The 24,601-nt window shown below is 39.0% G+C and overlaps 2 protein-coding genes across 3 annotated transcripts in view; one reads left to right on the forward strand and one right to left on the reverse strand.

The window, feature by feature from the left end:
• The window catches only part of ngly1 (N-glycanase 1), a 39,011-nt gene extending 19,486 nt beyond the window's left edge, over positions 1 to 19,525 (reverse strand). The window contains exons 1-6 of one of the 2 annotated variants that reach the window (XM_086013916.1): positions 19,338 to 19,525; positions 13,279 to 13,393; positions 10,806 to 11,000; positions 4,891 to 5,053; positions 4,561 to 4,780; positions 4,358 to 4,479 (exon numbers count right to left, since the gene is read on the reverse strand). In XM_086013916.1, coding sequence (XP_085870042.1) covers positions 4,358 to 4,479; positions 4,561 to 4,780; positions 4,891 to 5,053; positions 10,806 to 11,000; positions 13,279 to 13,393; positions 19,338 to 19,438 — 916 coding nt within the window. In that variant the 5' untranslated portion in view covers positions 19,439 to 19,525. Of the gene's footprint in view, positions 1 to 4,357; positions 4,480 to 4,560; positions 4,781 to 4,890; positions 5,057 to 10,805; positions 11,001 to 13,278; positions 13,394 to 19,337 lie in introns of both variants that reach the window. The other variant, XM_086013915.1, reaches the window with a different exon arrangement.
• Positions 19,526 to 19,748: 223 nt separating this feature from the next.
• Positions 19,749 to 23,171, forward strand: oxsm (3-oxoacyl-ACP synthase, mitochondrial). Its single transcript, XM_086013920.1, has 2 exons — positions 19,749 to 21,172; positions 22,581 to 23,171. Exons 1-2 carry the CDS (start codon positions 20,103 to 20,105, stop codon positions 22,981 to 22,983), a joined length of 1,473 nt encoding a protein of 490 aa, XP_085870046.1. The 5' UTR covers positions 19,749 to 20,102; the 3' UTR covers positions 22,984 to 23,171.
• The last annotated feature ends 1,430 nt before the right edge of the window (positions 23,172 to 24,601 follow it).

A 24,601-nucleotide genomic window follows, 5' to 3' on the forward strand; every position in this document is an offset into this window, starting at 1 on the left:
TTAAGGATTTTGAATGATATTAGGTGCACTGCAGACGTGAGAAAACTCAAAGTCTTGGTGCTACTGGATCTAAGCGCTGCTTTTGATACAGTAGATCACCAAATTTGATCAAATAGACTTAAAAACCTAGTGGGCATCCCTGGTACTGTTTGAACTGGTTTTATTCCTATCTCACAGGCCGATCTTTCTTTGTAAGCAGAGCTGGGCACTTGACCCTTTTTTGCCCGTCCGACCGCGATCCTCCACCCTTGCCCTGGGTACCCTTCCGGCCGTGACGCCCCGACCATATTCATAAGCATTGTCGGCCCCCGCCCCGTTCCGACCCCTGCCCTCCCCCCTAAAAAAAAAAAAAGTGCACGATGCCCTCGCGGGAGAGATGCTAATGGAAGAGGTTTACGAAAAGACAATTAGCTGGCTAACTTACTATTCAAACCCGCTGCAGACACGTTTTAAACGCGCCACTTACTCACGTACTTACTTACCCATGTAGTTTATGGACCAACTATTCCAGGCGTAGTTATTTGCCTTGTGATTTCCTCAGTGCACCGCGACTTGCGCGGAGTGATATAATTTCAAGTGATTCAACTCGTCTGTGAATGAATGCCGTTCACGCAATAAAAAGAAGCTGAGCTCCGAGACTTCTCCAAGTTATTAAGTAGTGAAAGACACAACAACCCAGTTGCGTGTACTTACTTCCATTGCGGGCCATGGGGTTGGTTTTGTCATATTGTATAATTTACTTGTCCAACAGACGACAAGTCTGCAAGCAACAAGTTACCTATTTTCCACACTCTCCTCCGTCACACTTCCCTGCCTTCAAAATAAAAGCATGCCAGCAAACCACTACACAACAGGTTTGCTACGGTGTATTTCCGGAAGTAGGGAAGTGCATGATGTGCCAGTGTCATACTTGAGTGCTGTGCGCAGCTTGATTTTCCTCTCGGATACAATTTGTTTTGAAAGAAGCCCAAAAAGAAGCCTTTCACCGAGTAGGCTGAGATCAAATTTGGCCACCTCACGAGCACGTCACAAGCATGAGGGCTGATTAGTGGGCCGGACTAAAATCCACTTCCGGCCATGCTTAGTCCAGCCATTTTTTAAAGTTGTCACCCCCCATCCCTCCGCCCAAAAAATGGGCATCCGGCCGGTCCGGCCCAGGGAAGGACTGCCCAGCTCTGTTTGTAAGTATGGATACTTGTTCCTCCAGAACCCATGAAATTAAATGTGGGGTTCTCCAAAGTTCGATTTTAGGTCCCCTACTTTTTAATCTTCATATGCTTCCCCTTGGGGATGTCATCAGGGGACACGGCATCAGCTTTCACAGCTATGCTGATGACACACAGCAGTATATTGCCGTGGCCCCTGATGACTCAAGAGCCATTGATACCCTTTTAAATTGCATTTTAAATATTAAGTCATGGATGGCAGACAATTTCCTATGGCTCAATCAGGACAAAACTGAGGTTTTAGTTATCGGTCCTGAAGGTCAGAGAGAGAAACCTTTACCAAAACTTCAAGTTTTTAATCCCTCACATTGTGTGAAGAACTTGGGCGTAATTATTGACTCTGAGCTCAGTTTTATTCCTCATATTAAAAATGTAACTAAGATTGTTTTTTATCACTTTAAGAATATTGCCAGAGTCCGCCCATTTCTCTCTCAGGCGAACACGGAAGTGCTGATGCATGCTCTTATTTCCTGTCGTTTAGATTACTGTAATACCCTGCTCTCTGGCCTCCCCAATGTTGTGTTTGGGATGTTTTACAGCATTTTGAGTTGCATTTTTATGTATGAAAAGTGCTATATAAATAAAATGTGATTGATTGATTGATACAAGAAAGTTACGGTAAGATAACTTTAAACTCACCAAAACGGTTGTAGATTCATTAAATAAGTCTTTTATTTATCCCCGACCATGTAGAATGTTTCCAAGTCTCCAAAAGTATTAATGTATTCGGTCGTAATTATGTCTTCGTCTCTGTGCTGAGTGTGCTCCTCCTTACGTGTGTGGCTGCATGATGCAATACCCCAGCCAGAGGCAGGCAACTGCCAGTTTGTGGTTCATTCTTGTTCAACCATCGCCTGTAAGTAACTTAGACAATTGTGTGTAATGAGCATGCAACATTTATATAGGAGCTGAATTGTGGCTGACTGTACTGAGTTGTTGACTGAACATACTAATCGCTATCGCTAATGCTAATCGCGGTTGATAATCGCTAGCATGTCTGGCTGTTTGTGGTTCATTCTTGTTCAACCATCGTCTGAAACTAACTTAGACAATTGTGTGTAATGACATTTATATACGAGCTGAATTGTGGATGATTGTAGGTTGTTGACTGAACATACTAATCACATACTAATGCTATTAGGGATCGCTAATCGTTAGCAGAGGCTCATCTTGTTCATGTCTATCAAAATACATGTGTATGTAATGCATAGCTTGATAGTATTTTCTGTTTCTTGTGCAGTTTCACAATATAAACAGGCAACTTCGCTGCACACATAGAGTCAGTGGAGTTTGTTTGTGAATGTTTAGCTGTTTGGATAAGCTGGCTTCCTTGACTAGCAAGGCCTGTTAGTTGAACATAACATTAGACTTTTAACAGTTTAAATTACCGTATTGGCCCGAATATAAGACAGTGTTTTTTGCATTGAAGTAAGACTGAAAAAGTGGGGGTCGTTTTATATTCGGGGTCTAGACATTATACCCATTCACGACGCTTGATGGCGCGAGATATCATTGAAGCGAATGCTGAACTTGACTCCCCAGGCCTACCCCTGACACGTGAGGATGACGTGAGCACAGCGAGGCAGATAGTTTGTGAAGAGTAATGTTCTGTCATGACAGATCTCAGCTACTCTCAAGTTAAACCACTTTGCATTATTTTATTGCAATGTTTTTCCTTATTCAGATTTGTTTCAAGAATACAGTTAGTTAGACTTCACTTTGATGGTTAATGCAGTTATTGCAATTTTGTTGTTTGATCATAATAGATTGGTTTATTTACATTTCAAAAACCAGAAGCCATTCATTTACGAATGTGATTGCACATTAGTTTACATATTTAAATGTTCAAATATTAAGATTTGAATGAGGCAAAATAACATGCTTTTTCTCTCAAACATATTGTTATAATCATTTGTTTCGGATGTACTGTAATTATTTTCTGTATAAAAATTAATTTGGTGTTCAAAAAAACTTTTTTCAAACTTGATTTTTGAAAAAGAGGGCGTCGTCTTATAATCAGGGCCGTCTTAAATTCGGGCCAATACGGTATTCATGCATTTTAATAGCTTTTAGGATGTATCTTATGTTTCTTTTATGTTGGTTACAATAACATGTGAAATGATATAGAAGTAATTGTCATGGCTTGTTAGCGCTGACTTGTATTTATGATGTTTTGTCTCCCTCTGCAGGCGCTTTAATCTATGACAGTAATGTGTTAATAATTTCACACATAAATCGCTCCAGAGTATAAGTCACACCACCGGCCAAACTATGGGAAAAACAGTGACTTATAGTCCGGAAAATACGATCTTCTGCTAGCTATGGACTCCGACACCTCATCAATACTACTTTTACTTGACTTTAGTGCTGCTTTTGACACCGTCGATCATAACATACTATTACAACGCCTTGAAGGATGTGTTGTTTTCTCAGGCTCAGCACATTCTTGGTTTAATTCTTATCTCTCAGAAAGGACGCACCGTGTATTTCATGGAAATGAGACTTCTGAGTTTTGTAAAGTTACATGTGGAGTCCCGCAGGGATCCGTACTAGACCCCTATTGTTTAGCATCTACATGCTTCCGCTTGGTGATATTACACGTAAATATAACATTAGTTTTCATTGTTATGCTGACGATACCCAATTATATATGGGTCTTCCCCCACCATCGAACCCAACACGCCACGAGTTGACAGCTCCGCCTCTCTCTTCAGCCCAGTGTCAAAAACATGAGGCCGCAAATCCGATGGCACGACTATAAAGTAGCAGGTACCAATCCTCTTGAGAGGGGTTGGACAAACTGTTCAATAAATAATTAAAATCCAACTTTAGTTGTTTCTTGTTTGTTTTTGTTTTTTTACTGTAGCTGACCCCCAAAATGGGAGCAGCACGGGAATGGAAGTCATGCTGAAAGGTAGCAGGACTGGATGGGAGTCGTTTTCACCAGGAAGAAATGGGATTTTTTTTTTAAATTTTTTTTTTACTATGGTCTATGACTGACGGGACAGGATTTTTTCTGTGGGTATAGGATGGGACAGGAGTGAAAATCCACTCCCGTGTCACCCTCTGTTACACATACAGTAAGCCAACTGTAATCTTGGGATGGCGGCAAATGTGTCGAATGAACATACCTGTGCTGTCCCAGATGTACCTGGCTTCCAGGCCGAGAGCTCTGCAACACAGCGTGAAACAGTTGGCCCACTCCCCACAGCGCCCCCTCCTGGTTTTGAGAAGCTTCTCAGGGTTGTTATAGCTTGTGTTATATAAAGAGAAAATGAAGGTAAACGTCACCAAAAGCACAATATGTACTGTAGTAGTAACAAGCCAAACAAACCGAGGAAATCTGGTGCATAATTGGCAGCTTTGACAGTAGTGGTTCTCCACTCGCTGGGCTCCCCAGCGTAGATCATCAATAGTAGGACTGAGTGAGCCAGTATTCTGGGTTGGGCCTCCACAGCTGCTGCAGGGCAAACAGTCAACCCAGGAGAAGAAGTCATATTTGAACCACCTAAGCAACTCCAACACCAGGAAGTCCTCTTTTCCTAATTTACATCCTACAAAAACACCATAACGGGTCCATTACTTTCCAGTATTTCACAAAGGTGTATGTGATACTGTATGTATAATTAGTTGCATAAATGAACGGTTTGAATGTGAAATGTACCTGTCTCAGCCTCTTTAGCTGACTTCAGCTTCTGCTCAGCAGCAAATGATAGTTGCTTGTAAGGAATGTAGCTTCTGGCTTTCTGCTGAAGATCTGGGTTCTCATATCGTAGCACATGTTGTAAGTTAGACTGAAGAGTCACAAACAAGTTACTGCTGCTCACCTGCTGGACAAATAATACAACATGTTTGCTTCAGTAAGGAAAAAGGGACAGACGATATTTGAATTATTCTCAATGCACAACTTTAGTCTCAAATATGGATGAAATCAACTGCATAGCATCAGGTCTTTATATGAATTGAGGAGTTTACACACAAACAACAACAAAACAAAATTATTGGTACCCACTTGTGAATGAAAGGAACTACTGTAATAACAGTAATAATAAATACATTAAAAAATCACTCAAAATTGCCCAAGAAAATCAGGCATTGCTTTGGAATTGTGGTTCAACCGAGTTATTTAAAAAAAACCTCATGAAATAGGCCGGGGGTGCGGGGGGCGGTGGGGGCTGGGTTGCGTGATGATGGTACCCAGAAAAGATTGAAAATGATGTTCAATCGAGGTGTGTCCTCTAATTACCAGCACAAGTACCAATAACAGTCAGTATTCTATTTAAAGGGTGACAAGTTATCACTGTGCTGTTTGGTTACATGGTGTGTTCGGATACGATGACCATCATTTTTTTATTTTGATTTCCAAAATGAGGACAGCCGGCCTGGCCTCGAGATACAGAAATTATAGTCATAGATGCCATATATGATAACTCTAACATATTTAAAGTAGAGCAAAATATTAGAAAAAAATGCAATATATGGGTGTTGCATATTGCAATATTGATATTTAACATGTACCAAAAAGAAATTACATCTTAACTATCTAATGAAAGCTATGAAAAACATTATGCAGAAAAATATGAATGTATTCTTATCTAATTAAATTCTTTAGTGTTAATTATGCCTCTTGACACTGCTCTCCTATTGGATGGCGATGCGCATTTAAGGTTGCATCTGATTGGTCAAAGTTAAAGGATACAATTCCATAGGAATTTGTTGCAAGTCTTTTGCATTCTGCACTGCTTGTGCCATTATCACAATGACAGTATTTTTTCAGTATACTGTACAGCCCTAATTGAAATTATGCCTTCTCTGTATTGTATGAGTAGAAAATAAAACAAGAACATAATAGTAGCTCTCTTTTGAAGTCTTACGTATGTGCGACAATGTTCTAAATAATACCTCTTCTCCAAAAAACAGCTTTAAAAAAAAGTCTTACTAGATAATGTTATAATGTAAATAATAAAACAGACTCACAAGGATATTAATTTAACAAAAAAAAAATGAAATGCCACTTCAGTATTTAGTTTTCTTCCTCATTCTGTGTTCCTGAGTCTAAGAATCAAGGAATTCAGTTGACTATGCAGATGCAGCTTTTTTGTATTTTGTGTGTCCATATCGGCTTTGAGATCTCTGACCAGTGGGGCGGCATGGCTCAGTAGTAGAGTGGTCATCTCCCAACCCAGAGGTCGTGGGTTCGATTCCTGGCCTTTGTGACCATGTCGAAGTATCCTTGAGCAAGATACTGAACCCCCTGTTGCTGCGTCATCAGTAGGTAGATGAGGAACAATGTGAAGCGCTTTGAGTACCAAAGGTAGAAAAGCACTATACAAGTGACAGCCCATTTACTATTTATCATTTACCAGCACCATAATTAGACACTGAAACATATGCTGTATGTGCGAGCTTTGCACAATGTTACATTATGTGTGTCACCATCCTCAGCTCCGAACCATAATCGTAACGCACCTCTCAGTCCAGTGACTTTAACCACAGCGGTGAAAGGGATTTCATATTCCTTGGTTATTCAACTGGGGCTTCGTTGGTATCTCACTTTAGCGGCAAACAGTTTTCTATGGCACTAATGCTTGTAACTGAGCATGCGCACAAACACACACACATACACAGCGTCCTTACCGCCGCTGCCCGCTCTTCTGGGTTCTCAAGCCGGCCAACTAGCCACCCCAGTGTCTACATCACACACGCCATACGGGTAACGGTGCACTCCGCCTCCCATTTATTCATTAAAAATAAATAAATAAATAAATAACACACGCACAGACACGCCCACACACGCACACACAGCCCCACACACACACACACACCAGAAAGCACTCCGCCTTTAGTCAGACTAAACAGACACTAATTGGTCCAGTGAAAAGTAATTAAAGCTGGACTTTTTCATGAATTTGTAAAACCCTCCATGGACGGCTGGACAGGGTGTAAAAATGTTGACATGTCGGCCAAAAGACGATGTTTGGTCACCCTAATTCAAAGCACTAAACAGACCATAGGGAGTGAACCAAAGAGTTGTCTCAGGAGAATAAAATGAAAATTATAGACAAGCACATTGATTGATGTTCTTGTAACTGCAGTCGCACGTTAATAAATTTAAGATCAACAAGAATGTAACCAACCTCCCCGGATGTGGCCGCAGGAGGGAAATTGATGATAAATTGAAGAGGAGGATGATAACAATGGTTAAAAAAATAGGTCAAAACAATGACCAAAGAAATTAAAGGTTAACGGTTGCACAACGAAAATAAAAAAATAAAAGAAATAAAAAATAAAAAGCAGACTGCATGTTGACAAGCCACAAAGCTTCTGGGAAAACAACCTAAGGACAGACGAGACAAAACTGGCAAGGCACATTAGCTTTTTGTTCAAAGATGCAAATGAGGTATCCAGAAAAAAAACCCACTGTCCCCACGGTGAAACATGGAGGAGGCTATGTTTTTTGGGGGGCTTCTTTGCTACATCTGGTACAGGTTGTCTTGAATCTGTTTTGGGCACAATAAAATCTCAAGACTATTAAAAGAGAAGTGTGCTGCCTAGTATCAGAAAATCTGGTCTCAGTTGCAGGTCTAGGTCTTGCATCACGACAGTGACCCAAAAGTCGTAGCTAAAAACACACAGGAAAAGCCAAACATTGGACTATTCTGAAGTGGTCTTCTATCCAAACACAAAGGAAAATGTATTTTATAATGTTTCATATTGATACTTATTCAGTGTAATTATTATATATTCAGTGTCACTAATTCGCTTGTCTCTAAACAAAGACAATTACCGTATTTTCCGGACTATAACTCGCACCAGCCAAAATGCATAATAAAGAAGAAAAAAAACATATATAAGTTGCACTGGAGTATAAGTTGATAAGATAACTTTAAACTCACCAAAATGGTTGTAGATGGATTAAATAAGTCTTTTATTTATCCCCAACCATGTAGAATGTTTCCAAGTCTCCAAATGTATTTATGTATTCTGTAGTAATTATATCTTCGTCTCCTCTGTGCTCGGCTTCTTATGTGTGTGGCTGCATGATGCAATACCACAGCCAGAGGCAGGCAACTGTATGTTTGTGGTTCATTCTTGTTCAACCATTGTCTGTAAGTAACTTAGACAATTGTGTGTACCGGTAATGAGCATGCAACATTTATATACGAGCTGAATTGTGAATGATTGTGTGTCGTTGACTGAACATACTAATCGCTGTCGCTAATGCTAATCGCGATCGCTAATCATTAGCATGTCTGGCTGTTTGTGGTCCATTCTTGTTCAACCATCGTCTGAAACTAACTTAGACAATTGTGTCTAATGACATTTAAATACGAGCTGAATTGTGGATGATTGTAGGTTGTTGACTGAACATACTAATCGCTATCGCTAATGCTATTTGGGATCGCTAATCGTTAGCATAGGCTCACCTTGTTCATGTCTATGAAAATACATGTGTATGTAACGCATAGCTTGATAGTATTTTCTGTTTCTTGTGCAGTTTCACAATATAAACAGGCAACTTCGCTGCAACCCCTGGAGTCTGTGGAGTTTGTTTGTGAATGTTTACCTATTTGGATAAGCTGGCTTCCTCGACTAGCAAGACCTTAATAGTCAAATTGTCTTTTTATCATACTATTTTAATGACATATTTAACAAAACATTAGATTTTAACCGTTTATACTATTCATGCATTTTAATGGCTTTTATAATTTATCTTATGTTTCTTTATGTGGGTTACAATAACACGTGAAATGATAATAAGAGGTAATTGTCATGGCTTGTTAGTGCTGACTTGTATTTATTAGGGGTGTAACGGTACGCTAAATCACAGTTCGGTTCGGTTTTTTGGAAACTTCGGTTCGGTATATTTTCGGTACAAAAAAACAGATTTTTTTTTTCATGTTTATTTTGAAAAAATGACAAGTAAATGGTACATTTTTTAGAAAAAATAAATAAAAGCGAACCATTTGGGTGATATTCTAAGAAATTACACCAGAATAAAAAATACACTAACAATAAAGGTCCCTTGATTTTGTAAATTATCAAGACACTGAAATCTTTAAATACTCAGCAGCAATAGCCTATGACACACCTAAGTATTCAAGTTAAAGACAAGTTGTCATTATGTATACACTTTTTGTGATAAAAAAAAAATACATACAATAACAGTTACAATTATTGTTAACTATATTAAAACTCTTTTTATAATGAAAAAAATACAATAACTTTTAAAAGTCTTTATGAAATTGTATACACTTTTTAGGCATTGAAATCTGTGAATGTTCAACAGCATATTGTAACGAATTGGGTTATCTGTGTTGTGGTCGGATTTGTGTGTTGCTGAGTTGTGATGTTTCCGAGGTTCATGAATGCATCGTACAGCAAGCGAGTGGAGCAGCGGAGAAAGAGCGCGAGCAGTTGTACTTGGATGAATAAAAACGTGATAAATAAACTACGTCTGATGGCGTGTTCATGGAAGACGCTACAATATGATAAATCTCGCCATTTAAGTTTGACGTTTTGGGCTAAAAAGACTGCTTGCTTCCTCGTCTAAGAAACATTCACAGTCGTATGATGGCGTGCATGTTAGACGTGCTAGCCGCAACATAACCGACGATTTAATGTAGCAATGTCGTCACACAACTTTCGGACTTATCCACGGACCTTTCCCCATCGGCGATGGGGAACAGCAAAGCCAGAATGTTCCCAAACAGGAGACCGCAGTATACGCGGGGACCTTCGAGCTCTGGCTCTCTCTTTTGTGCCGCCACTCTCGTCTCACGCATGCAGTCAACAGTCAGCGTCCATGCGTAAGCTCGCACTAATAAGTGGACCGAACCGAACGCAAGTGGACTGGACCGAACATGCCATACCGAAATGTATTAATACACCCGAGTGTACCGTTACACCCCTAGTATTTATGATGTTTTGCCTCCCTCTGCAGGCGCTAAAGCGCCTGCAGAGGGAGGCAAAACATCATAAATACAAGTCAGCAGTAACAAGCCATGACGGTAATAATGTGTTAATAATTTCACACATAAGCCGCTCCAGAGTAAGTCGCACCCCTGGCCAAACTATGAAAAAAAACGTGATTCATAGTCCGGAAAATACGGTAGCTACCTGCTGCTGCTACTGCTACCTACTGGTAGGGAAGAGTACTACAATGTATTAACTACATGATTACGCTGCCAGGCGCTAGACTGCACAGGCACACAAATGAGATAATTACCCACGGCACACCTGACAATATCTCGCGGTACACCAGTGTTTGAAAAACACTCATTGCTCATTGTCCTTGTCCGAGTGCGTATAATTGTCTGCCACTATGCTGCTAGCCGTAGGCTGGCCATTCAAGTAACAAAGACTGTGTCGACTTTCTTGGCTTTATTTTAGACATTCTTGAGACCAAAAATCCGAAATAAACTTGTACATGATTTTTTAGAAGCATTCGAGTTGTAGTGGCTAACTTTTACTCTATCCTGCTCTCTCCTTGCACGCCCCACTGCAAGTCCCTGTCCAGTATATTTTTATTAGATTTGTATCATTTTCTTGTCACTTTCAAAAGGTGTTACACATTACCAGTGATGATGGTTGTACAGGAAGTGATGAGACTGCTTGGCTTGAAGAAGATGGGCTTTCTGCTGTAGCCTCAGCCAAAAGGTGAACATGCCGTCCTCCATCGAGTCTCTGGTCTCTTTGAGCAGCTATGGACTCCCTGATTACCTTTAGTTGGTCCAATGATGCCGACTTGGGGAACACCAAGTGTGTGTCAGCCTAAAATTAAAAAAAAATAAAATGTGAAATGTGATTCTGACAGAAGAACAGATCACTTAATTCAATTATAACATGTTTGGAACATGATATTTTGAAGGGTGAGTTTGCAGTTTTCAAATTGCTAGCAAGATTTGAACATACCGGTAAGTCTCACTCCACTTCCCGCATGTCTCTGGCCAAAGCTATGGCCATCAATGACGTGGACGTGCATGAGACGTGCAGATTCCTAAACAAGGCGATCTTAGCTACGGCAAGACTGCTGCATGTCTCTGCACAGTTGCAGTGTGTACCCGCAAATGACACAACCCCTTGGTAACGCCCTCTGTCTCAATAGTCTCTTGGTCAGTTTTCCTGGCTTAAATAATAATTTAGAAGCATAAGATGGGGGCGAGAGATGGATGATTTTTCAAAATATCATTTTAATAATATTCGACAGTCACATAAGACTACACTTTCCACCGATCTGATCAGTTTTATCGGATCTGCTGATATTTTGTGATTGGCTGTATTGTCGTAATTCATCGATGCGATCAATCAGCGAATTAAAGAAAGGATTAATATATTTTACATGTGTGGCTTGACTGGTAGTAATTAATTCATTTTGCTTGGATAAAGAGCTGAAAAATACACATTTCTATTGAGTCCAATGAGACATAACATGTGCAATTTACTGCTGGACAATAAACACACATTGGACAACGAGGAGGGAACAAAGAAAAACAATGCCACAATGCATGTCAAATATTTATAAACAAGGTACACACTGGCATGTTATTGCAAAATGTTTACAAAAATTACATATGCAAGTATTATCGAGCCCCTAATGTACACAAGGACAGGCAGGCATGCACGCGTGTGCAGTGAACATTTCCAGGACAAGGAGTAGTTCATATTTAGAAATGGGAGACGCCACACGCAGGTGACTAAAAACCTGTTAAAAAGCTGTTTGTGGGAGCTGGTGGGGCCAAGATTGGGTATAAAAGGAGATTTCCTGAACTGCTCAGTCATTAACAAGCAGAGGTGGGGCGAGACCTTTGTGAACAACTGTGAGAGAAAATAGCCGAACAGTTTAAGGACAATGTTCCTCAAAGTAAAATTCGAAGGAACTTAGGGATTTCATCTCCTACGGTACACAATATCATCAAAAGGTTCAGAGAATCAGCATAAGAGAATGCTTATATAAACAATATACGGTAACACATATACTATTGTTAAAATAAGCGTTTGTTTTCACAATTTCAGCTGCTGATGTGCCGCGGGATTTTTTCAATGCAATAAATGTGCCTTGACTCAAAAAAAGTTTGAAAAACACTGGTGTAAAGGATATCACTACATGGGCTCAGGAACACTGCAGAAAACCACTGTCAGTAAATACAGTTTGGCGCTACATCCCTAAGTGCGACTTAAAACTCTACTGTGCAAAGCAAAAGCTATTTATCAACAAGACACCAGATTCACCGCACAAGGGTTTTCTAATAACCTTAAATATTAAAAATATTAAATTAAATAAATATTTAATCATATTAATATTAATATTTTAATACTTATTATAATATTATATTATTATCATTTTATTATTATATAATTATGATTATAATAATATATATTATATATAATTATATATCATTATTATTAATATCATAATATAATATTATAATGTTAATATTATTGAATATTGAATTAAAAATGAAATAATATTAAATTAAATGTTATACGTCAGAATGTTTACCCATTCTGATGCAATGGGTAAACACCTTGTATCTTTAGAACACTGCTGTGATAGTTGCTGGAAATGTGCCTCTCTCTATAAACCTATGTAGATATTGCACCAAAAACCAGACATTTGCAGCTAGAATTGTCATTTACCACGTTAGTAATATATAGAGTGTATTCCTGATTAATTTAAAGTAATCTTCATTGCAAAAAAACTGCTTTTCTTTCAAAAATAAGGAAATTTCTTGGTGACCCTAAACTTTTGAACGGCAGTGTATAGTAAATAAAGATGCTCTTTAAATAGACACATTGCTCTCTTGTGATCGTGTGATCAGATCGGTGAATGGTTCATTTAAATTCGCTGATCGTGATCGGGCCGAAATATCCTGATCGTGTAATGCCTATGTAATACAGTTTCCTTTGATGCAGGCTTATTTTATGCTTTACTTTAATGCAACTACTGCACGAGTGACAGTGAGGCTTATTATGAATGAGGTACAGTAGTTACATTAAAAGCTGTGAGAGCAAATACCAACAGTTATTAAGAAGCAGTACAAGAGTTTACCTCCTCAAAGCCCATCTCGAAGAGGCATTCCACAGCACCGTTGATGGGCATCAGCTTACTAGAAAAAGTAGGATTGCCTATACGGATCGATCTATATTTTTCCACATCGGGATCCCTGGTGAGAAAGATTATATTTTACGTCACACCTTTGGACACAAGTTAGGATTCTAGCCCTTTTAACAAGCCTACACATATACAATCCATTCGTCTATAAAATGTGTGTAATTTATTTCACCCCATGGGTTGTGCAATAGCTGGAGTTACCAAAATACATCAATATTTGTCATGTATGACAGGATCAACTGATTGACAAAAAACAAATGATGAAAATGAGTCGCCAAATGTATCTTTAAAACCAGTTAAACTGATCAGTCATGAAGGTCTATAGTCTACATTATCAAACTAATAGTGGATTTACATTGCAGGTCATAGTGTAAAATGACACATATAGTTTTCCCATGACTTCATGCACCTCTGAACACATCCATAGTGAAGATCAATGGACATTGTTGTTTTTTCCCAGTGCTTATTCAGTGCTTGAATGGATAAATTGAGAGCCAATATAAAAACATTGTGATGTGCAGCCTGTGTTTGGCGCAAGCACACACACAGATTGGAGGGACAGTGTCTTATTTCATCGTTTACAGACACCAAGTTAGAATCAGGGCGAGAAGACAGAACATGTGTCAAGCAAACACGCTAGTTGTGTTTCCCCCTCACTCCGCTTTTTTCACTCCAGCCAGAAAATCAATCCAACATCAGTATTTGACAAACAAATACTGATCACTCATCGACATCAATGTACATATGTGCTAATGCACTTGCATCTTTGGCTGCAACAGCACAGGTGGGGAGGACAAAGTCTTATTTCCAAGCCATTTATCCTCACGAGGATCGCGGGCGTGCTGGAGCCAATCCCAGCTGTCTATGGGCAGTCTGGCTAAATTCATTTTTCAGCATTTGATTAATCAGTGTGTATATAGAATAAAAGTGCCCTTAAAAAGGTTTAAGTCAATTAAGTATCGAAATAATGACATATCTTGTTCGTTTGGGTGTAATATCATCCAAAATATTGCGAGCTTCGTTCTAATATTTTCAGACCGTTATGATATTTAAATTCGTGTCCACATAGATTTGGATGACAATTGTTCACTTTTTTTTGGCCAAGAAGTGGCGTAATGTTTTCACTCTGAGGCAACTATGAAGAGGCAAGCTTAACGAGGAAGTCAACCCAAACATATTTTTTTCAATACTATGAAAGCCCACTAGTTGAAACAAGTAATTCTGATAAATATTGCGTTTGTGGAATAAGAGTTAATACACTCGTTTTTTGGCCATCTCTGGGGGCGGCCATTTTGTCACTTCTGTCGACTGAAAATGACATCACAACTACCAAGGTGTGAGAATAATAATGTATATAATGATTCATGTGTTATGATGCCTTTGTCTCACATTTGTATTATGAAGGATAGAGGTTGATGATTAGCCTTGTTAGCTAATTATGAAGGATAAAGGTTTGATGATTAGCCTTGTTAGCCTTGTTAGCTTTGTAGTAGATTAGCCCGTTGTCACTCCCCTAGTATTTTTACCCGAACGCCTAAAAATGTGCACCCAAAATAAAACTGAAGCTGTACTTGAACCATTTGGAGTATCAGCATAGTTTTGGCCTCTTTTTGAAGGCAACACTTTGAATTTTTCTCGTCAACTGTCAGAATCTTTTAAGTGCTACTGGCACTGAATTATGGAAGTTTGAATACATAAAAGAAGGCGGATATAAAATCCGCCTATTTTTTTCTTTTCCAAAAATCTGCCTGGAAAATTTTGTATTAGGTGGTGGACTAAAATAACACAACAGGATTACAGCTCATAGGCTCCTCCAATTCCATTTCAAATTTGACAATAATACGACAGAATATGAGCATTTTACACAAGTTTTACTAAGGGGATGTCCAGGCGAACAAAAGTGTGCCATTTGAATCCCATTGCAATCATGTTGCAACCATGTTCACATACGTAGGGGAAAAGGCTGCTATTGTGTAATGCTTCTACAATCATGAGTTCTAATGAAAAGTAAGACTTGGCACTAGGGGTGGGAACCTCTGGGTACCTCACGATACGATACGATTTGCGATACAAGGCTCATACAACGATTATCTCAAGATATGAAGATACAACGATCATCGATATATTGGTCAGGAAATCAATCCACGATAATATACGATACTACTATTCAAAATTTATGTTTTTCAAAGAAAAAAAACTCTTTTTGGTACCATTACTGAAACACAATATTAAATTCAAGTGCATTTTTTATAAACAAATACATGTCTTCCTTACAGAGACACTTTATTACTGCAACAGTTCTGCAAACAAAATGAGTGTCTTAACTCATTCTATCCCAATGACATATGTGTCATTTCACAGTGGGTCTGATAAAGTCTGGTCGTGAATCAGTTAGACACTATTGTAGTGCAACATGTCAGGAACATTCCCATTCTGTTGTATTTATGAACAGTGACAATTGTTATGTAATATTGCTGTAAAATGCAAATCTACTGCATATGCTCTATCTGTAGATTTTAAAGGAGAAAAAAGAAAATCAAAGAATAACTTTAATGTAAGCAATGTTAAATCCAACAAACTTTTGTAATGTGCGCATCATTGTGGATTTCATGCAATTCACAGGTTTCAAGCACGTCTGATTTGAGTTCCCAATTGCTGATAAAATGCGCCGTGGTGACAGTAAAAGACAGTGTGCCCCTTGATGTCCATGCATTGCAGGATCAATACCTGAAGCCTGGTCTCTTCCTACAAAGTTGTAATTGTTTTTTCTCAGTGAAACGTTTTCAACTTTATTTCATAGTATTTCGTAGTGTGGCTCTAGAGTGCACATCATGTAGCAAAAACCACCATTCTCAACTACACTATATGGGCGGAGATACTTGCAAATATACACACAGATGCTGTGAGTGATCGACTTTGTCCCAGGAGAATTAAAAGGGAGTTTTGTTTGCAGTAGAGAACCCACGCTGGTCTGGCCAGGATGCAAATCTAACGGTCTTTGGGAGACTTTTTGGTTTGCGAGTGGTGCTGTGTGATGCTGCTATAAGCGGCTGTGCATATTCGGCGTGTTTCAAGTGCACTTTATTTTTTGTGAGAGAGTTCTTGCATATCGAAAATTCCTTCGCCACCTTAGTTCCATCCGTACTACTGTAAAGTCCGAAATGCAGCCACACCTTTTGTATGATGCCGGCGCATCTTTTAACTTAAGTCTTTCGCTCGCTAAAGCCATGTTCCCTCCCATTGTTTGTTTGTCTTCTTCGCCTGACGACTTCTGCCCGCTTCTCCGACCGCCGCTGTGCGGCGCACCCCTGGTGGACCGCCAAGTAATTGCCCAATAAGCAATGAACAATAAAGAAGTCCTTACAGTGGCCATATATTAATTTAAAATATCGATACTTGGCGGAGGCGTATCGATAATCGATCGGAAGACAAAACATCGTGATGTATCACCATATCGAGATTTTGTCACACTCCTACTTGACACTATCATTATCCTACATCCAGATTTTTTAAAAACTCAGAAAACTCAAAGAAGGTGACGTGATATGACGTGCGCTCTGACGCACAGCCCTGTTGTCGCTGCCGGCGGCTTTGAAAGTGTGTGTTACGCAAGTTACGCTCTGTGTTTGTTTTTGTTGAAAACAGTTTCCATGTTTTTTTTTTTTTAAGAATTTCATTGGCCGTTGAATGAGTCAATCACCAGCTTAGCAAGTTTGGTTGTGACTGCAAACATAACTGATGAATCATCCATATGCAGGGGTGGTACTACTTTTTACGCATGGAATATGTTCATTGGCTGTTGTTGAACTCTGACATGGGAAACATTAGTTTATTGGATCAAGTAAGCAATCAATCAAACTAAGGTCAGAAACATAGGCTATGTTTTGAAAGCTCGTGTTGCTAAATCCGTCGAAGGTAACTCAATCTACGATGGAAAATATGGACATCTATATGTCCATATGTAATATGTATATGTATCTGATAGCAGCCTGTAACAGTTGCAGCAGCTAATAATATGGCTTTATCATTGTCAGGCTTGTTGTGGACTAACTATATTAATGGAATACTTTTACTGCCCTTGTCGACATAATATGATCATTGATGATGGATTATGAAATTGTGTTGGACATTTGAGGATGAAATGGTGAGTTGCACATTTTTGGTGTGCTAACCAGACGACCACCGTACCGCCTGCATGGAACATATTCTTGGAAAAAAAGTTTGGGTTGACTTCCCCTTCAATTGAAAAAACAAGCATTGGATTCAACTCACACTAACAGTTCCTCTGGCCTTTCAAACACACACACATGCACACGCGTGCTCGCGTTCGCACGCACGCGTGTGCATGTGTGTGTGTTTGACTAGGACTTCTGCGACTTCTTCTTCAACGACTCTTCTCTATAATTATTGGACCCAAATAATTATACAATACGACAAATCCAACCCCGGAGCTCGCAATGCAAGGAAGCACGCAGTTGGGTAAATACTATTGGCGCATTTGAAGCGTGTCCACAGCAGGGTTACTATAGTTTTGGATTTTTCATTTTAGTTTAGTTTTTATTTCGTTTTGACTTTTTATTTCTAATTCAGTTAGTTTTAATTAGTTTTTAGAATAGATTTGTTAGTTTTTATTAGTTTTAGTTTGGGGGAAAATGCTTAGTTTTAGTTTAGTTTTTATTAGTTTTAGTTTTTTAGAATTTGATGTATTTGTCAGGTGCAGCTTTTATTTTTTTTACAGTAACAAGTGTTATTTATTCAAATAAAGATAACATTTGAAAAATGTATTAACTTACCAACAATGTATGAATAACCATCAACAAATAAAGCATAAATAAATGTATAAATAAATCATATATTTAAGCGCAATAAGGCCAAGAAAAGTGAAGTGCAATAAGGCCAAGAAAAGTGAAGTGCATTAATGCTGCTTCTAAAGTGAAAATGCAGATGAAACAAGCAACATAAAACGTAACATAAAAACCGGGCAATTGAACAGGAGAGTGCAGACTTGTAACATCAGAGTATGTCAACAAATTTAAGTCCTTCCATATTGAGAGAGAGACACAGAGACAGACAGAGACAGACAGAGAGACACAATCATAATCAAAATAATCCCAAATGGGGCTCTGTCGTTTAATCCCAATTTTCGCCATTATAACTGTTTTATTTTTGTTTTATACCCATCAGACCAAATTGTATACGCGTTACGTCACTTCAGACGTCGAGGTGCCGTTCGGCTGTACAACTGTCGTGAAACCAGGAGCGCCGAGTTTTACATTTTAAATGATCACAAAAGCTTACAAAGACGAAAACGAATGGTATTTTCGCTACAATTATCCGTTCGTTTTAGTTAGTCTTGTGAGCAGACAATGTCGTTTTAATTAGTTATCGTTTTCCAACAAACATTTTCGTTTATACTTTATTTAGTAAACGAAAATGTTTTTTTAAATTTTAGTTTTTGTTATTTCGTTCGTTTTCGTTTACGATAACAACCTTGGTGGGGCCCTAATCATTTTAGCATTTTTTTTTGTTTCACAAGCTGCATCAAATTGCATAATTCTTCAATAAATATGCGAAACAAACGCCTTGTTTACAACTCCTGACTCGTTGCAAGAAATTGTAAACATTGTATAAATAAATAAATAAATAAATAAATAAATACATAAATTTTGAAAAACGGTAGAGATCGGGAATCAAATCTGTGACGCAAAGGGACAAGGCAGCACCTTCAGGGAGCCCACTCTGACTGTACCACAAGCTGGCACACTTCACCGAAAAACCTTGGGTGGCAAGTTGCTGGCCGGTCACGGCAAAATAACCACTGCGATAATAAATGAATGGGATTCGCTTCACTTCAAACATGCTGTTTAAATTCAAGATTACACGCAGCGTACATACTATCGCAGATATATTACCTTAGACAGAAGTTGCATCCCCAATACAGTAGTAAACTATCGTGTGACATCGTCGCAGTAATTCTACTCACTGCCATACCTTACCTTAAAATATTGTCGGCGTATGAAAGTAACAAGTTGCATACATCAAGGAAGACTTCGTTTGAGTTCTCACATAACACTGTAACTGCTGGTGTCAACGCCATTTTTTAGCTCTTGGTGTTTTTGTTTTTGCTGAACACGGTCTGCATGAGTCGCTTGCTTACGTTACAGCAATCCGTTTTGGGTCCTCAATAAGCACTCCCGTTGGCGCCTGAATATTATTCAGTCCCAAATAATACTCTTTACGGGTGCTTTTTTACAGAAACCCATGAAAATATATTTATCATTCTTTTATATGTTATTTTATATATTTTATTATATTTTAGAATGATTAAGTGTTGATATACATGTTGATTGAATCGGGCATTTGAAAACTGTGGCCTGCTACTGCTAGATTGTATCGGGGGTCCTCGGTGGCCCAAGCGCTTTCTGATGACGTTGGCTTTATCGCATATTTCCAAGGGACACACACAGAGACTAACACTCATACACACTTACATCCACACTGTCTGAGCGTCAACCGATCCCACGCTGTCTGCACACAAGTCAGGCAAGTGTACCACGACATCATCAGCAACTCTGTTGAAATGGTTTAACAAACACAAATAAAGATAACACGAACAGATCCTGACTAATTCAACGGGCGTAATGCAGTTTGTCCGATTGTTTGCCGGAGCATTACGTCATCGACAGGCGCAGGTCCCCGTGCCGATCTGACCAACCCGAGTAGATCTGGTACCCGATGACGGTCACAGCTAACGTAATTTGATGTGTACATTGACAAACTCAACTCAATACTTAATTACTTTGTCACCGAGTGCGGATTTCCGAAAGGCACGGGAAGACGCCAGTATGATGTCTTTATCACTATCGTTTGGGGCTAATCTCCAACTAAGACAGAGTGGGAGACTCCTGTTTCAAATAATTACGTCTGTTTGTCCAAGCCAGACTTTCAGGTGTCACAGCACTGAAAGACGAAGAAGGGTTGTTATTACTGGCATTGGTCTAGTATGTCCTCTGGGTATAGGGATGACTGTACCCTGGAACAGTCTTATTAAGGGCCAGAGTGGAATTGTGGCTCTTTGCTCGGAGGATTACAAAACTATTCCCTGCAAAGTAGCGGCGTTGGTACCCAGAGGAAATGCAGAAGGTCACTTTAATGAGGAACTGTTTGTATCTCGTGGAGAGCTCAATAGCATGTCACCAGCCACTGTGATGGCACTTGGAGCTGCTAAACTTGCCCTGGAGGACTCAGGGTGGTACCCTACAACTGCAGAGGAACAACTCAACACTGGTGTAGCTGTTGGCATGGGCATGGTGTCACTGGATGAAATAGTGACTACCTCCGTAGCCTTCCAGAAAAAGGGCTACAAGAAGATAAGCCCTTTCTTTGTGCCTCGTATTCTTGTAAACATGGCTGCTGGGCATATAAGTATCAAGCACAATCTAAAAGGCCCTAACCATGCTGTGTCCACAGCATGCACCACCGGCGCACATGCGATTGGGGATGCTGCAAGGTTTATTGCCCATGGTGATGCAGTTGCTATGGTTACGGGTGGGACAGAATCCTGTGTTGGACCTCTGTCAATAGCTGGGTTTGCAAGAGCACATGCTCTTGCCACCAAATGGAATGAATATCCCAAACTAGCTTCAAGACCCTTTCATCCAGAGAGAGACGGCTTTGTTATGGGTGAGGGATCAGCTGTGATTCTGCTGGAAGAACTGGAACATGCAGTAAAGCGTGGAGCCAGAATGTATGCAGAGGTGCTGGGATACGGACTCTCGGGAGATGCCAGCCACATTACCACACCTGCTGCAGATGGAGATGGGGCATTTAGGTAAGCAGATTGATACATGTGTACAACATGTGTTTAAGAAAGGAACTACAATTTACCAATCTACATTTCATCACGACACAAAAAGAAGAGCAGACAAATTATACACAGACCAACCATAACATCTCTTTTGCATAATCTAATCTACAAATTGTCTCAACAAATTCTGTTTGCGTTTCCAGTGGTGGAAGTTATTACAGTTATTTGAATATTGCAAATATTCAAGGGCTGACCGATCTTTTTTTGGGGGGTGCCAATGTGATGAGATATTTGGCAGAAGAAAAAACACAGATTACCAATTAATTGGTTGATTTAAATATATATGTATAAGTATATATATGTATATATATATATATATATATATATATATATACATAAGTATACATATATATATACACATAAGTATACATATATATGTGTGTGTGTGTGTATATATGTGTATATATGTATACATATGTATACTTATGTATATATATATATATATATATACACACATATGTATACATATATATGTATATATATATATATATATGTATACGTATATATATATATATATATAATGTGTGTATATGTATATATATATATACGTATATATATAATGTGTGTATATGTATATATATATATACGTATATATATAATGTGTGTATATATATATATATATATATATATATATATATATTGTCATTGTCTACAAACATATATCTTAACCATATATCACGTTTGACTGGTTCCACTGGTTCAAATTTCACAAGCACGTCGTGTTTTTCACTGCCGTCACTTATTTCAGAGCTCCTACGATCGTCTGCGTCTGCCATTACTGCCTGGAAAAATTCCGGACATCCTCTGAGGCAGGGGCGATTTTAGGTTCAGAGCTTTGGGGTTGCTGAGCACCCAGAGTGTCTGGCTGGTTCAAAATTTTTTTTTTTTCATTTCACTTAAAGTGATTTAGGATCATTCAACACTGTTCAGGAGTGTCACTTTCCATTTGTGAACAGCACATTACACATTGTGGTTAGCAGAAACACTATTACTAAGCCATGCCCAGTTTTAATTTTCACATTGGTAAACCTTTGTGTGGTGTTCGTATTTTGTCACTCAGCCAGTGTTGATGGGTCTGGTGGACCCGCTACAGTTTTGGGTTTTCAAACCACAAACACTGTTAACATTTGCCTTTTACCTTTGTTGCATCACATTTATGAATTAATGTGCTACTCGTATTTTAAAAATGAAGTGTAATTAAAATAAAAGAAAATCCCATAACAGTGTGTTATCATCACGAGGAGGTTTCAGATTTGCCCCGTGTCTTTTCTTTTGATAAAAAACGAACACAGGTGCCACAGACCCGAACAAGGGTTAAAAAAAAAAAAAAGACCAGAACCGTTCTAACTGCCAAATAACTTCAACTTCACAGATGCATGTCAGCTGCCATCAAAGATGCTGGCATCTCATCAGAAGATGTGACTTATGTGAATGCCCACGCCACCTCTACACCTTTGGGTGATGCAGCGGAAAATGCTGCCATCAAGAGGCTCTTTCACCAAAGTGCAGGAATCCTGGCTGTGTCCTCCACTAAAGGAGCCACCGGACATCTGCTTGGGGCTGCAGGAGCTCTGGAGGCAGCAGTCACTGCTCTGGCTTGCTACCACGGTATCTTGCCTCCGACCCTCAACCTCGACCGCACCGAGCCAGAATTTAATTTAAATTACGTTCCCTGCATCGCACAGCCATGGCAGACTGTGGGAAGAAGGGTGGCCCTTTCAAACTCATTTGGCTTTGGAGGAACAAATGCCACACTGTGTATTGCCAACATCTAAAAATGTAAACATGTTTAAGTATGTAATTTACTTTAATCTGAGTTTTTAAACGTAACATAATCTACTGAGATCCAACTGCTGTACACATATTATGATATTCTTGTTTTGTTTTTATTTGACTTTAGTTGACGTTAGTTTCTCGGGGTCTACTTATTTGTGCAACACGGTATTTAATAAATCTGTTAAGAAAATGACTTTTTTGTGTGTACAAATGAACAAATCCTGTTTGTCTCTGGTTCGGATGCTTGTAGCCAAAATGTTGTGGACATGCCACTGCCACAGTCTTCTCCTGACATGCCCGCGAAACCAAAAGAGAAACAGCACAAAGCTGAAACGTCTTTGGCAGAATTGCAGAGCAGCATTCTTACTGCAATTAATGAAAGAGCCGATAACCTCGAAGGCATGATCACCCAGAATGCTGTTGGCGTTGCTGCTCTGAAGAAATCAATAGATTATGCCTTTACAGAAGATGAAGATGGTTAAAACATCCGATGAAAAGCATGACCAACAAATTGCAGAACTACAACTCAGGCTAATGAAGCTGAGCGGTATGGACGCAGATGGAACCTCAGACTCCATGGGGTTCCTGAAGAACATACAGAGGATATTAAAGCAAAGGTTGTTAACATCTGTTGTGCTGTGGCACCTTCCTCTCAGCAAAGATTCACAAATGATATTGACTTTGTACATCGCCTTGGAAGGTACCAGGAGGCTTCAAACAGGCCCAGAACCACTATGATTCGCTTTACAAATTGATCCTTGAGAGACCGTCTATGGAAGATGGCAAAAGAGAGTGATTACATAAAAAATAAATATATAAACTGAAGTTCGCTGAAGATTTGACTCCTGAAGACAAGGCAACATGAAACAAGCTGTGGCCCATAATTGAAGCTGCAAAGAGAGAAGGGGAAAAAAGCGCATTTTGCAGGCATCCGAATCATCATTGACGGAAAAGAAGTTCGTCCAGAGCAGCTCAATCTGACCCAGATGAACACGTCATCCGCCGATACTGTTTCCCACTCCCAGTAAACTTCCTGGATAATATTGTGTCATAAAGTTGGATATTTCCCCCTCAAGAGGAGTTTTGATGGAGTTTTGAGAGCTGCTGCTCTTTGTTGTTTTTTATCTTTATTTTTTTACTTTTTTGCCACCTAAATTTTTAAACTATTTTTTTATGGTCATAATAGAATTTTTATTTTTATTTTTTATTTTTTTTGGGGGGGGGAACATTTTCATGCCGTCCTTTGAATGGACAACTGATTGATGGGACATTAGGATGCGGTCAGGTGCTAAAAAAAACGAAGATATTTTTGTTTTTTTTATTTATTTATTATTTTATTTATTTATTATTATTATTATTATTATTATTATTATTATTATTCTAATACATGACCACCTGCTATTTTTTGCAGCTTGCTGTAAAGGCATCCATGTTTTGTTGAGAGAGGTCATTTTGTTGAGAAAGTTTAAGTTGTTAAACTATAGACTGTTTTTCGATTTTGTTTTTATCTTTACTACTATTATTATTTTATATATATATTTATTTATTTATTTATTTTATCCATCCATCCATTATCTGTACCGCTTCTCCTCACAAGGGTCGCGGGGCGTGCTGGAG

This window comes from Filicampus tigris, chromosome 18 (genome assembly GCF_054856515.1).
Source record: "Filicampus tigris isolate MCC_2025a chromosome 18, RoL_Ftig_1.0, whole genome shotgun sequence".
NCBI lineage: Eukaryota > Metazoa > Chordata > Actinopteri > Syngnathiformes > Syngnathidae > Filicampus > Filicampus tigris.

Excerpts from the sequence above, each read along its gene's own strand:
- oxsm (XM_086013920.1), top strand. The coding sequence starts at position 20,103 with ATGTGTACATTGACAAACTCAACTCAATACTTAATTACTTTGTCACCG. Across the intron at positions 21,173-22,580 it reads GATGGAGATGGGGCATTTAG|ATGCATGTCAGCTGCCATCA; the intron begins GTAAGCAGATTG and ends TCAACTTCACAG.